The 12,736-nt window shown below is 56.8% G+C and overlaps 6 protein-coding genes across 6 annotated transcripts; 3 read left to right on the top strand and 3 right to left on the bottom strand.

Moving 5' to 3' along the window:
* Nucleotides 1-30: 30 nt before the first annotated feature.
* EX895_004183 (uncharacterized protein) lies at nucleotides 31-2,367 on the top strand (the record flags this gene model as incomplete). The annotated part of the gene is made up of 1 exon (XM_029884779.1): nucleotides 31-2,367. One exon carries the CDS (start codon nucleotides 31-33, stop codon nucleotides 2,365-2,367), a length of 2,337 nt encoding a protein of 778 aa, XP_029738880.1.
* A 342-nt stretch (nucleotides 2,368-2,709) lies between these two features.
* EX895_004182 (uncharacterized protein) lies at nucleotides 2,710-3,081 on the bottom strand (the record flags this gene model as incomplete). Its single annotated transcript, XM_029884778.1, has 1 exon — nucleotides 2,710-3,081. One exon carries the CDS (start codon nucleotides 3,079-3,081, stop codon nucleotides 2,710-2,712), a length of 372 nt encoding a protein of 123 aa, XP_029738879.1.
* Nucleotides 3,082-4,339: 1,258 nt separating this feature from the next.
* Nucleotides 4,340-6,112, bottom strand: EX895_004181 (uncharacterized protein; the record flags this gene model as incomplete). The annotated part of the gene is made up of 1 exon (XM_029884777.1): nucleotides 4,340-6,112. One exon carries the CDS (start codon nucleotides 6,110-6,112, stop codon nucleotides 4,340-4,342), a length of 1,773 nt encoding a protein of 590 aa, XP_029738878.1.
* Nucleotides 6,113-6,869: 757 nt separating this feature from the next.
* Nucleotides 6,870-9,659, top strand: EX895_004180 (uncharacterized protein; the record flags this gene model as incomplete). Its single annotated transcript, XM_029884776.1, has 1 exon — nucleotides 6,870-9,659. One exon carries the CDS (start codon nucleotides 6,870-6,872, stop codon nucleotides 9,657-9,659), a length of 2,790 nt encoding a protein of 929 aa, XP_029738877.1.
* Nucleotides 9,660-9,927: 268 nt separating this feature from the next.
* On the bottom strand, nucleotides 9,928-10,592 carry EX895_004179 (uncharacterized protein; the record flags this gene model as incomplete). Its single annotated transcript, XM_029884775.1, has 2 exons — nucleotides 9,928-10,467; nucleotides 10,560-10,592. The coding sequence occupies 2 exons, from the start codon at nucleotides 10,590-10,592 to the stop codon at nucleotides 9,928-9,930; spliced, it is 573 nt and encodes a 190-aa protein (XP_029738876.1).
* A 1,165-nt stretch (nucleotides 10,593-11,757) lies between these two features.
* EX895_004178 (uncharacterized protein) lies at nucleotides 11,758-12,534 on the top strand (the record flags this gene model as incomplete). Its single annotated transcript, XM_029884774.1, has 1 exon — nucleotides 11,758-12,534. The coding sequence occupies one exon, from the start codon at nucleotides 11,758-11,760 to the stop codon at nucleotides 12,532-12,534; it is 777 nt and encodes a 258-aa protein (XP_029738875.1).
* Between the last annotated feature and the right edge of the window lie 202 nt (nucleotides 12,535-12,736).

Here is a 12,736-nt window from a genome sequence, read left to right as displayed (position 1 = left end):
TTCGATCCTAGCTCGCACCACTTCGACACAATGGATCGTCCACGTCGGTCGGGACGCCAGTCAACCTCGGGTCATCAGTCACCAGCGCCTCCAGCAACTCCATCCGGTTCGGCGGTGCCCACATCTGCGATGGTTCCTCCCGCTGCGATGGCGAACGGCACCTCAAATTCGTCACGGTACCAAGCCTCAACCTACGCCTCGCCAGCTCCATATCCACAGCCATCCGCTTCCCGGCCACAATTCCACCAGACCCCCTCTGCTTCTGGCAGCAGCTTGATACAAGCGGGCTCCGCGCTCTTGTCACAGCAGCATCCACACATGCAGTCCTCCTCTCATCCGGCATTTGTTGCGCCGTCTGGCATGATGCAGACAACAGCAGAGCCTCAGGTGGTTAGCCAACTAAGCCTACAGTCTCTGCCGCATGTCTACTCGATGGGTCGAGGTGCCGCGCCGATTGCGCCCGCTACGCCTTCAGCGCCGCCACGTCCCTGCGGCACCGCAGCATCCGCTCCCACCGTCCCGCAAGCCATGTACAGCACCTTCCCAGCACGCATCAAGGCGGGAACCACCAATCTCCTCCAGTCTGTACCATCGTCAGAGTGGTATGACACCTCTGGGAAACCGCTCGATCCATTCAGCACCCCGGCTCACGATTTGTCCCATAGCGGCGCCACTCCCTACCGTTCTTCGCGGGTCAGCGGGCGCAGGCGTGCTGCTGCGGGATTCATCCGCTACGCCGAAGCCGGCAGCTCGGACGATGAGTTTGAGGAGGATGTCGGGACCGAAGATGAAGCTGGCTCTCGCGGCGTCAAGCGCGGTCTCGACGACGAAGCCGAGGAAGACTCGTCGCGCGCCTACCTTGGTCTGCCCCCACCCGCGTCCAAAATGATCGCCAAGCGCGTCTACCACCGCACCAACCACGTCTATCATAACGATGACGATCTTGCTCGCCAAGCAGGGCGAAACGAGATTCTGGTGCCAATCAAGATCGATCTGGAAGCAGAACAGTACCGCATCAAGGACTCTTTCACGTGGAACATGAACGAGCGCCTCATCTCGCCTCACCATTTCGCTAAACTCTTGCTCGAAGATCTGGACATCCCCGTCGAGCCGTACGCTACCCAGATCACGAACATGATCAACCAGCAAATTGAAGATGCCACCGGCGTAGCCGATATCGAGATGGAACCGGCAGCCGGTGGAGTCTGGGCTTCCGCGCGCCTCGGCGGCAAGGAGGGCGAACTGTCGCTCCCCCCAGCCGAACGCGATCAGTACGACGCTGGCGAAGAAGCCACCAAGGAAGGACGTCCGTGGGACTGGGGCTTAGAACGCACCGACGAGGAGCAGCGGCGATGGCGCAAACGCATGGCCAGCCGGCTCGAAGCGGGACAGGGCTTGGGCGATTTCGAAGACGATCTGCGCGTGATCGTCGATTATGAAGTGCAGATCTTGCGCCACCTGCTTCGCGACCGACTCGAGTGGGATCTGTGTTCACCGCTCACGCCCGAGTCGTTTGCGCGCAAGCTGTGCGACGACCTGGGTCTGTCGGGCGAAGCGCAGGTATTGATCGCCAACAGCGTGCGTGAGCAGCTCATTAATCACAAACGCGCTGCGCTCGAATTGGGACTGGTGGGGAGCGGGCGGGTGTTGAAGGAGAAGGAAAAGGAGATCGAGGCGGCGTGGTCCGAACTGCATGTCGAGAAGCTCGAGAAGCAGCGCAAGAGGCTTGAGCGGGGTGAGTCGGGGTTGGCGCTTGAGTCGCAGGTGCAGTCGGCGGATGTGACGGGGGCGAACACGACGCGTGAACCTTCGGTGCAGCCGAGTGCGGCAGGAGGTGAGGAGGAGGAGGTCAAGCCTGCAACTGGTGAGGCATCCAAGCAAGAGTCACCCGCCGCCACGCAACGGGAAGCGACCGCAGAAGCGGCTGCTACACCGACACAAGAAGAGGACGAAGAAGATGTCGAGACTCTGCACCTCACTGCCACCGCCACCGCCGCACCCACACGCGAGGGCACCTCGACCCCCGCCATCCCCGCTACACGCTCCTCGGCACGCATCTCCAACATGCTGCTCTCAGACTCCACCACTCAAAATGGAGCCACGACCCCGAACGCAGCACCCGCCCCGACACTGAGCGCCTCGCAGCGCCTGCACAACGCCACGTACACGGTGCGCGAAATCCTCAGCCGCGGCCCCCGACCGCTCGACGGCATCTGGCGAGACTGGCTCGAGTCCAGAGAGTTCGGCCCTCTGCTTGAAAGGCTGAACGACGACGATCTCGACAAGCTGGAAGAGGCCAATATCAGGGCGTCGAGGAGGAACCGCAGGGAGGCGGCTCGTGCGTTTGGCGGACGCCGCCGTCGCTAGATGCAAGCACACAGATTTGTACCGATGGCAACCTGTTTGCAATGCTACAACACGACTTGTGGCTCACAGCCTGCAATCAAACACCTTCACTCACCCCCGAAAGAACCTTCCAACCGTGATTTGTTGTTATACGCTTTGCTTAGATTTGGATATGTGTGTGTCTGAGTGATAGAGAGGGGTTATAACTTGATTTGTAATACATTGAAGAAACTTAGTTGATGATCATCTCGACTCGTTGCGAGTCAGAGAGAGACAGAGAGAAGATGGAGCGGGCGCGGAAGCCTAGGCTGTCGACCGATTCGAGCAACCTGTGCCGACTAAACGCGGAGAAGCGGCCACCGATCATCGACCGCCGAACCCAGCCCCGGAACCTTTCGAGGTCGTGTTCTGGCCCTGCTTGGCGTCGTTTGTGGTGCTGTAGGCCTCCTTTTGTGAAGCGGTCTGCAGCTGGCCACGCTCCAAAATATGGGTGACGACATCGACATCCTTGGACGTGTCAAAGACGGTCTCGAGCTGCTGTTTGGAGGGGCGGCCCATGATACCCTGTGCTCCCTGGCCAGTGTGGAAGACGTCGAACGAGTCGACGACATCAGCAAGCGGGATAGTCTTGTCGCCCTTGATCCATTTCTTGTACTCTTCGCCGTTGACGATGACCATGTATTCGTCGGTGGATTGCGAGTCGGGCTTGAAAACGACTTTGTGGAACGACTTCATTGTGGATGTTTGTTTTGGCGGCTCGTGATGGTGTTTGGGCAAGAGTGAGAGATGTTTGATTGTGTTCGAAGGTCTGCGTTGCGAGCTGTTTGTCTGTCAGTATGATATGATATGTGAGGAAGAGAAGGAAAGTCGAGCCGAGTGGGAAGGGTCTGGATTAAATAGAAGAGCGTCTCGCAATGACGAAAGCGGAAGAGCGGAGCGTGACTGCACTGACCAGCGCAGCAGCCGAAAGGAATGCTTGATTGCTACTGCAGCTCAGTCACAGTTGCCAGTGACGCGGATGGCCCGTTCCCTTGGCTTGCGCTGGCTTCGTAGAGCTTTAACTCCACATCATCGTGAAGCAACACACGCGACCGGAGCCGTGGGCACTAGAGCTGTCAGCATTCTTCTCTTCAGGCTTTCATGCACACGGTTACGGAGTCGTGCAGTTTTCCCTTTGCAATTCGGATGGCCCGAGCTTGGGCCCTGTTGCAACTATGAGAGTGATCGTCCCATCCCGACTCTTCGGATTTCTTTCCTCCTCTCTCTCTCTTGCCTCTCTTTCCTCGTCTTCTGCGTCCACTTTCTTGCTGCCTTCTGCAAGACGAGCAGTAAATGGATCATGAGAAGCGCAACCAGCAGAGGATTAGTTCCACGCTGCTCAGTGCTGCTGCTCCTTGGTTCTGCAATCTCGGCGTGCGAGGTCTCGTGAGCAATGCACCGCCTGAATTCTACTCTCCTTCCGCCGCTCCTCATTCAACATTGCTACGATTCACCACGGCATTATGTGCTTTGCCTATCCGAACTCCGCACCATCTGTTTGGCGTTACAACTCGCTCCAACCGTCGTCCAATAAGAAGAAGAGCGTTGGACTGCTTGGAACGAGGCCCTGCTGTTGAGTTACGTGGCCGTGCAGCCCGTTTGTTTACTTTATTTCGCTGGATTACACGCGGTGTGACGTGATGTGCTCCCAAGGTGCGTCGAGACGCCCGCCTCAGATGCGGTGTCTCGCACGAATTCCGCCACTCGTCAATCCATGCCGCTGCCGCTGCCGTCCTTGTCGACAAGTCGCTACTTCTGCTGCCCACTACAGCACGCACGCACATCACACACAAGCTGTGCAGGATGTCCATTAAGAGGGTATCATTTCCGAAGCATGTGCCAACGTAGCAGTGCATCTAATATGGCTGTGTGCGTGCAGGTCATACATCAAAGGTGTCGTTAAAGGTCATTACAGGTCGTGTCAAAAGCGGCTCCATATCTGGCATGTTCAGCCTCAGTCGATACTCAGCTTGGACGGCGTGCGGCGGTGACGCGAAGCAGTCTCTTCAGGCTGTTGTTCCTCCTGTTGCTGCTCTGCTGTCGCTCCGTCCTCCTCTTGAGAAGAGGTCGAGCTCTGCGCGCGCCGACTTTCCACAACGTGGTCCGCAAACGGATCCGGACCAGCATCGTATATCGACGATACGGGCCTCGAAGCGGTTCCCATCTTAGCCGCCTTGCTCAGAGGCCCATTGGCATCCTCCTCGATGATGCTCAATACCTGGCGCAGTCTTCCTGCCGCAGTCGCATTTCCACCCGAACTTCCTTCGTCCGTTGCATCGCTCGAAGAGGGCGCATTGAGCGAATCGGCTTGCGCGGCAGGGTGTCCATCTGATTTGCTTTCGTCACCTATCTGCGGTTCGTCCTCGCTTGCATCCTTCCGAAGCTGCTCGCGCGACAAGAGCTCCTCGAAGTCGACACTCTCGGAGCCGAATAAACCGCCAGAAGGTGCGTGCGAGCTGTCGGTGGCCGCAGACACGGCGGTTGTGGCTTCCGATACCGTTGACAGCCCAAGCAGTGAGTCACGCGCAATGTGTGTGCGTCCATTTAAAGATGAAGTGGCTTTGGAGTCTCGCGCCTTAGGCGTGGCGGCTGAAGCAGCGTTAGCGGTGGATTTGGCTCTTGGCGTTGAAGATGATGGTAATTCGTCAGCTGCCGTGTTGGAGTGGGACGATCTGGTGGGTGTGACGGATGCAGAGAGGTTGTTAGGTAAAGCAGCTCGAGAGAGACCCTTGCTCGGCGTGGAGGGCGACATGATGTTGGCGGGCAGCACGCTCTTGCTCTTGGATGAAGCGTTGGCAGCAGTGCCTGAGGCGGCTCGAGCCTCTTCAGAGGTGAGATCGCCGTCAGTGACGCTGGTGTCGTTGGTGGCAGCTTCGGTGCTCGTGTTGTGTACGCTGTTAGCGGCGGAGCTGAGCAGCGAAATCGGCGGGAGAATGCTAAAGATCTCGCCATCTTGCTTGGGTGGCCCGTAGCTGCCAAATGGATCCGGGATAGTAGCTAGCATCTGCTCGAGTACGGGATCGTTGAGCCCCTTGGAGCTGATCCTTTCCGAAATCTCAATCTGAGATCGCACGATGAGAGCAACCTTGCTTTCGATAAACGACCAGACCTCCTGCTCGGCATCGAGCACCTCGTTGTAGTATTGCGCCTTGAGCTCATCGATAGCGTCGACGTGCGACTGTAGCTCGGCGAGCGCACGACGGAACGAGTTGAGATCGCGCTCCTTTTTGCGTCCTGCACGATTGTTCCTCGCTTCTGCCTCTTTAAGTTGCTTGGATTTGTCGGTAACAGCTTTATCGTGAAGCACTTGACGATCGGTGCAAGCGGAACGGTAGGTGTCGTAGTGGCTGAGGAGCGGGATGGAGAAATCTTTCCAGAAGGTGTCGCAGAGCACCTGCTCGTAGTTGCTCTTGAGGAAATGCAGACCACTGGCAGCCTGCAACCCGGGACCGGATTCGTGAGCGCCCTTGACACGAGCGCACGTCTCTAGCGCGCAGGCAAGGTCGGAGGATGCTTTTGCCATGGAGAGCATGGTGGAAGTGTAGGCTTTGGCGGAGGCAAGCAAGGCTTCGTAGGCGGCAAGCGAGGTGCGCAGGTCCGCTCTAGTAATGAGCACGGCGGGTCGCGATGGGAAGTCGAGAGACGCACGCGTGGTTGTTGAGAGGGACGGCGAAGGCGGTGCGTTGGGGAAGGGATGGGCACCCGCATCATGGTGACGCGGAGGCATCTGTAGTGAACGGATTGAATGCGGACGTGGCATGCTGTCAACCTCTGGCTGTTTTGGAAGCGGTTGAGATGCTTGAGGAGAATGGTGACCAGGAGTAAGTAAGCTGGCCAGCAGGCTGGGCGAGGTGTTGCTTGCTGTCGCTGTTGTGAGTCCAAAAAACACGCCCAAAATAAACGCGTGGGCGAGTTGAGAGAATTTTCGGCCTTTTGAATGCGTTCGGCAGGCGGCGTGCGTGTGTTGTTGTCGCAAACAGCCGAGACGCAAGTCAAAAGTATCTTTTCTTTCCATCGTCGAAAGAGCGAGCGAGGGGTTTGAGACCCTGCGCCGGACTAGATGCATACAAGTAAGTTGGTTAGCTGCTGCTTTGATTTGACACCCGCAAGAGAGAATTGAAACGCTTGAATCACCAACAAGGCGTACTACAGCAAAGGGCACGTGCACAAAACCCTGTGTGCCTTTTCCGGTGGGAGTGCCACCTTTCCACGGTCGACAATCGGGAGGATCGCTCGAGTTCTCTGCAGTCGAGGAGAATAGCTAGCTGCTGCTGCTACTGTACCTCGTTGGTTGGCTGCGTATAGTGCACGGCCATTTCGATGAATCACGGGCAAAGTTGAATTTGGATTTTTGTGGAGTTAGTTACAGCATCAGTGAGCACGTTTTCAAAGCGTGCGTACGACATTCACAAAATTCTTCTCGCCATCCTTATCATTCTTCCACAGCACTGCCCAGCAACCGCTCGAATCGCTGCTGCAGAACAATGGAGAGGATCCAGCTCGGCGTGGCAGCTATGGACCGCAAGGCCCGTAGCAAGCCTATGCAAAACATCCTCAACCGCCTCATCAGCACCAAGGAATTCGACGTCACCATCTTTGGTGAAAAAGTCATCCTCGACGAGCCCGTCGAGGACTGGCCTATCGTCGACGTACTCATCTCCTTCTTTTCCACAGGCTTCCCGCTCGACAAGGCCATCTCGTACGCTGATCTGCGCAAGCCAGTTCTGGTCAACGATCTCCGTCTTCAGCAAGTCCTCTGGGATCGTCGTGCTGTTCTCTCTATTTTGGATAGCGTTGGTGTGCCCACTCCACGTCGGCTCGAGGTCGATCGCGACGGAGGTCCGGATCTCGAAGATGTCATCATCGACGACCTCAAGAAGCGTCTGGGTGTAGATCTTCGCAAGGACCGTGAGACCAAGGAGTGCAAGCTCGACGGCTACGATCAGCTCTCCATCGGCGGCAACAAGATCTCTAAACCTTTTGTCGAGAAGCCCGTTTCCGGAGAGGACCACAACATCCACATCTACTTTCCCAAGCACAGGGGCGGCGGAGGTCGTCGTCTCTTCCGCAAGGTTGGTAACAAGTCGTCCGAATACGATCCCAACCTCGTCGAGCCGCGTTCCGATGGCTCGTACATTTACGAAGAGTTCATGGACGTCGACAATGCCGAGGACATCAAGGTGTACACCATCGGCCCGCACTTTGTTCACGCCGAGACGCGCAAGTCGCCCGTAGTTGATGGCGTCGTCAAGCGCAACCCGGACGGCAAGGAGATTCGCTACATCACCAAGCTCAGCGACGAAGAGGTCAAGATGGCTACCTCCATCTCAAAGGCCTTCAAGCAGAACATTTGTGGCTTCGACCTGCTCCGTGTTGGGGGCAAGAGCTACGTCATCGATGTCAACGGTTGGAGTTTCGTCAAGGGCAATGATTTTTATTACGACAAGTGCGCAGAGATCCTGAGCCGCTTCTGCAAGAACAATGTCGTTCGTCGTCCCATCGGAAGCTCTGCAAGCGGCTTGGGCAATGTCAGTCCAAGGGAGCGCGAGCGGTCTGCTTGGAACCTCAAAGCTTCCGTCACTGTGTTTAGGCATGGCGATCGAACACCGAAGCAGAAGCTCAAACGCTCCTTCAAGCCTTCCGAGACCTGGGCTGCCCCGCTCATTGCTTTGCTTCAAGGTCGAAGGGAAGAGATCATCCTCCGTACGCAGCTCGACCTCGTCTCCACCGCCGCCTCCGAAGCGCTCGCCCTGCCAGGCGCCAACACCGAAGATCTCGAGCTCATCATCCAGCTTATCAATCGCAAAAAGGATATGCCGGGCACCAAAGTTCAGATCAAGCCGAGCTTCGACAAGGCCACGGGCGATCTTACCAAGATGCAACTCATCATCAAGTGGGGTGGAGAATTCTCGCATGCCGCTCGGCACCAGGCCAAGGATTTCGGAAGCAACATGCGCAAGGACATGATCATTATGAACGCCGATGCGCTCGACAACTGCACCGTGTACACATCGTCGGAACGTCGTGTCACTGCGTCGGCCGAGATCTTTGCTGCTGCGTTTTTAGACGAGTCGAGCGGCGAGAAGGAGATGATCATCCGCAAGGACCTCTTGGACGACTCGAACGCTGCCAAGGATGTCATGGATGTTGTCAAGAAGAAACTAAAAGCGTCGCTGCGCCCGGACTCGCCAGAAGCCAACACGGTGCCGGATGACTGGCCGGAGGACCTGCCGCCGCCGGCCAAATTGGCGCTCGAGATCGCGTCGCTGCTGGGCCAGTTGCGCGAGATCATGCGTCACAATTACAAGGTGTTGGGCAAAGCCATCGACCGCGTGCAGACGCGGTGGTGCACGCACGAGACGCCGCAGCTGTTCCGCGAGCGCTGGGAAAAGCTGTTCAACGACTTTGAGGAGGATCCACACGATCCCTCGCGCTCGTCGGAGCTGTACGACATGCTCAGCCACGACGGACTGCACAATCGGCAGTTTATCGAGACGGTGTTTGCGGATCCGGCGGTGACGGACGAGGATCTGGACAAGCGGCTCACAAACCTGCACGAGCTGTACCGCAAGGCGCTCGCCTTGTTCTCGTTCATCTGCCCCCGCGAGTACGGCATTACGCCTGAGGAGAAGGAGGAGATCGGGTTCCTGACCAGCATGCCGTTGCTGAAAAATATCGTGGAGGATCTTAAGGGGGCTAAAGAGAGCAAGGGCATTTGTAGCCTCTACTTTACCAAGGAGTCTCATATTCATACGCTGCTCAACCTGTTGCTTGCGTCGGAGCTCAATGTGGTCATGCCAAAGATGCCCCCGCTCGATTACTTTGCCAGCATCACGTTCGAGGTGTACGAGCGTAATCCGGGGTCAAGCGGTTCAGGAAGCTCGGCGAACAGCCTGCACAAGAGCCCGTCGAGCACGTCCCTTGGCACACCACCGCAGCAGCAGCAGCAGCAGCAGCAGCAGCAGCAACAGCAGTATTCGCTACTTATCAGCGTTTCCGAGGGCGCCCACTCGAGTAATATCCTCAGCATCAACTTGGACGCTCGCCATGCATTGACCACATTGCCGCGTCGCCCGCTCACCACGCATATGGACTTTGACGACGCTATGGCCAAACTCGAGGCTCACAGCAGTCGCGATAGTAGGGTGGACAGAGGCATGGTCGAGGGATCGACTGTTTTCTTTGGTCAGGACGATCCAGACCGCCAGTTCATGCCCATCAAGAATAGACGTGACAGCGTGGACACCGATCGCAGCTCGGTTCGCCAGGGTTGAGCGAGAGTCCACGTGTAGTCTCCCTGCACCTTTTGCTTTGTTCATCGGCATCGAAATGCTGAATAGATGTGCTGCACGCTGTTGAGACTGTTGTTCGCTGGTTGTGCTTGTTCATCGTTGCGCAGAGTAGAGGACACGCTGCGAGTTTCAGACGGGTCGAGTCGAAGGCCGTTGGGATACTTTGATTCCGCAGTGTCAGACTGTATAGAAGTACATCAAGAGGGAGACAACAGTTGGCTCGTTCAGACCGGATCTACACGGGCCCAACTCAGAGGTCCTTGGCGTCCTTCTTGAGCTTGCCAAACTTGGCCGAGCCGTAGTTCTGCCACCAGATGCTACCGTTGAGGTAGGTGGCGTAGAGCAGCCAGCCGACGTAAGGGATAGCGAGCAGGCCGGCGGTCTCGTCGACGTCCTTGACCGTGGCAGCCCAGTAGCCGACAGTTCCAGTAAGGGCGCCAATGTTGACCAGAGCAAGGCCGACGTTTCCGGCACCAAAGAAGAGGGGCGACCAGAGCGCGTTCAGGCCGAGCTGGACCCAGTAGAGAGTGAGCGCCTTCTTGGCCGTCTCGCGGCCGAAACCGGGGGGAGTACGGTCGAGCGCCTTGACGGTCAAGTGGGAGGCCCAGCCCATGGAAGCGTACAGAGCGGGCCAGACAATGCCGTAGTAGCTGCTGGGAGGGTTCAAGCTGGGCTTCTTGAGCGACTTGTACCAGACAGAGTCAGCAGAGTAGTTGGACTTCTTAGTAGCAAATCCATTGACAACGCCGACGGCGACGGGGATTCCGACCGCAAGGATGGGGTTGCGGGGCTGTGGTGGGGCAGGCAAGAAAAGGGATTGGAGTGTCAGCAAAGGTCGGCGCGATTGGAGACGACCTCAAGACGTATTGAGAGGGTACGTACAATGTCGATGAGGAGACCGGGAAGGTTGGACATGTTTGCGATGGTAAAGGGTTGGGAGGATGGATGTGGTCGGAGGGAAAGATGCTGTTGCTTTGAGCTATTTGTAATCCGAGTCGAGCAGACTAACACGCAGGCAGCAAGGTGCCGGGCGATCAGGGGAAAAGAGGAAAAGTCGTCTCTGCCTGAGTCAGGATGTCGGATTGCGTTCCGGTGCTGCTCTATGAGACACATACAAGGGCTCTCTCACACGAGGATTCAGGCATCGGAGCCTGCTTTCAGTGTTTGCAGCCAGCGCTGTGTGGAGGCATTCCGTGCTTCGGGCATGCTGGCAGAGGAAATTGCAAAGGCGAAGCGTGAAAATATGCAAGGCATGCAGACACGTTGTGGTGTTTGCAGTCGTGCCTTTTGTGCGCACGTCCCAATGCTGGCTGATGTCATGAGTCCCCCACCCAACGGGACACCCGATCCTGTGTCGAGCGCAACGCTCTACCGGCCGGACGAAGGCAGTTGGACATCAACACAACACTCACACATTCGTTGCTTGTTCCTTTTTTGCTCGCTTGCCGTGTTGGCCTGGCCCCTTTCGCTCTGCGCTTCTCGGATTGGTGCCTTGTTTGGAACGGCGACGTCTGGCCAGGTTGGCTGCGAATCGACTCATATACAGCGCTCGCTCCTGGACCTCTTTTTTTTGACACTTTCTCGTCCACAATTTTTTGGCTTATTTTTGGCACGAAATACTGTATTGGTTAAAAGGAGACGCGAAATAGTCGCAGAGGAGCAGGGAAAGCATGGTCGCTTATCGGACGCAGGGTCCATCTTTGTCGACCCTTCAAGAGCTGCTCAGCCAAGTTGACATCATCTCGTCTTTCCTCCGCCACCACCTCTGCTGCTTCAAGTCAAACGCATCGTCCTCAAGCGTACTTTTGCTCTTCCCTCTTCTAGTTTCGACTTGCTTCGGCGTCGTTGTGAGCCGACATCACCGTCGCCAGAGGCTGAACGTCCGTTCCGAAAGCGAGCGACGCTGGTTCACGTCGCCTCGAGCCCGAGCTCCAACGTAGCATCACCGTCGTGCCTGGTTCGCACGGCACTATTTAATCAACAAGCGAATTCAAACAAGAGCCTCTAGATTGTGCACCCATATGGACAACGCCTTGCTACCTTTGAGACAACTGCAACGATTTGATCATCCTCATTCATCATGGCTCCCTCCAACTCGACTGCTGCCATCGAGCATTGCTTCTACTGCTTTGCGGTCATCGAGCACAAACTCAACCCCAAGTCATCGCCTCCACCCACACCACCCTTTGTCGACAACGGCCAAGAGTATCCGCTCTTTGTCACGTGGAACATCTTCCCACACAGCTCCGTCTCGCGCAAGTCCAACACGGTCTCTATCTCGCCTAATGCCGAAGCTCGGTTGAGAGGCTGCATCGGCACATTTGAACCATATCCGCTCGCCCAGGGTCTCGCCGAGTATGCCAGCATCTCTGCTTTCAAGGATCATCGCTTCTCGCCCATCTCGCAATCCGAGCTTGCACGCCTCGAGTGTGGGGTCTCGCTGCTGACAGGTTTCGAGGAGTGCGACGACTACCTCGACTGGCAGGTCGGTGTCCATGGCATCTATATTCACCTCCCCAATCCCGCACTCGCTCCCAAGCCGCTGCTCAGTGGCGGCAACGAAGACAGCGCCAGCTCGTCGTCTGGCTCGGGCGCATCTACCCCTGCACCAGCTTCGTCCAAAAAGTCGCGCTTCTCCCGCGCCGGACCCGCGTTCCTCACGGCCACCTACTTGCCTGATGTTATCCCGGACCAGGGCTGGACCAAGCAAGAGGCCATCGACTCGGTCATTCGCAAAGCAGGCTTCAATGGCAGGATCACTGACGACATTCGCAATTCCCTCCGCGTGAGGCGCTACCGTTCCGAGAAGGTGCAGTGTACCTATGCTGACTATGTTGCTTGGAAGCAAGATCAGTAAGGAGCTTCATCCTCTCCGCATTCTCCACGCCAAGGACGTTCCTTCCTCGAGCCTTGCCCCTCTCAACTCTCCTTTTGATTGCCTTGTTACAAATCCAGCAAGCTTGATTTCTGCATTTTGTTTTGTCGCGTCACCTTCCATCGCCCTGTCTGTTGTCGCATCTCCTCCAGCATTTCTTCGTTCCGCAATTCATCCGTCGTAC

The sequence above is a fragment of the Sporisorium graminicola genome, chromosome SGRAM_23 (assembly GCF_005498985.1).
Source record: "Sporisorium graminicola strain CBS 10092 chromosome SGRAM_23, whole genome shotgun sequence".
NCBI lineage: Eukaryota > Fungi > Basidiomycota > Ustilaginomycetes > Ustilaginales > Ustilaginaceae > Sporisorium > Sporisorium graminicola.
This window is presented reverse-complemented; position numbering and strand designations above follow the sequence as displayed.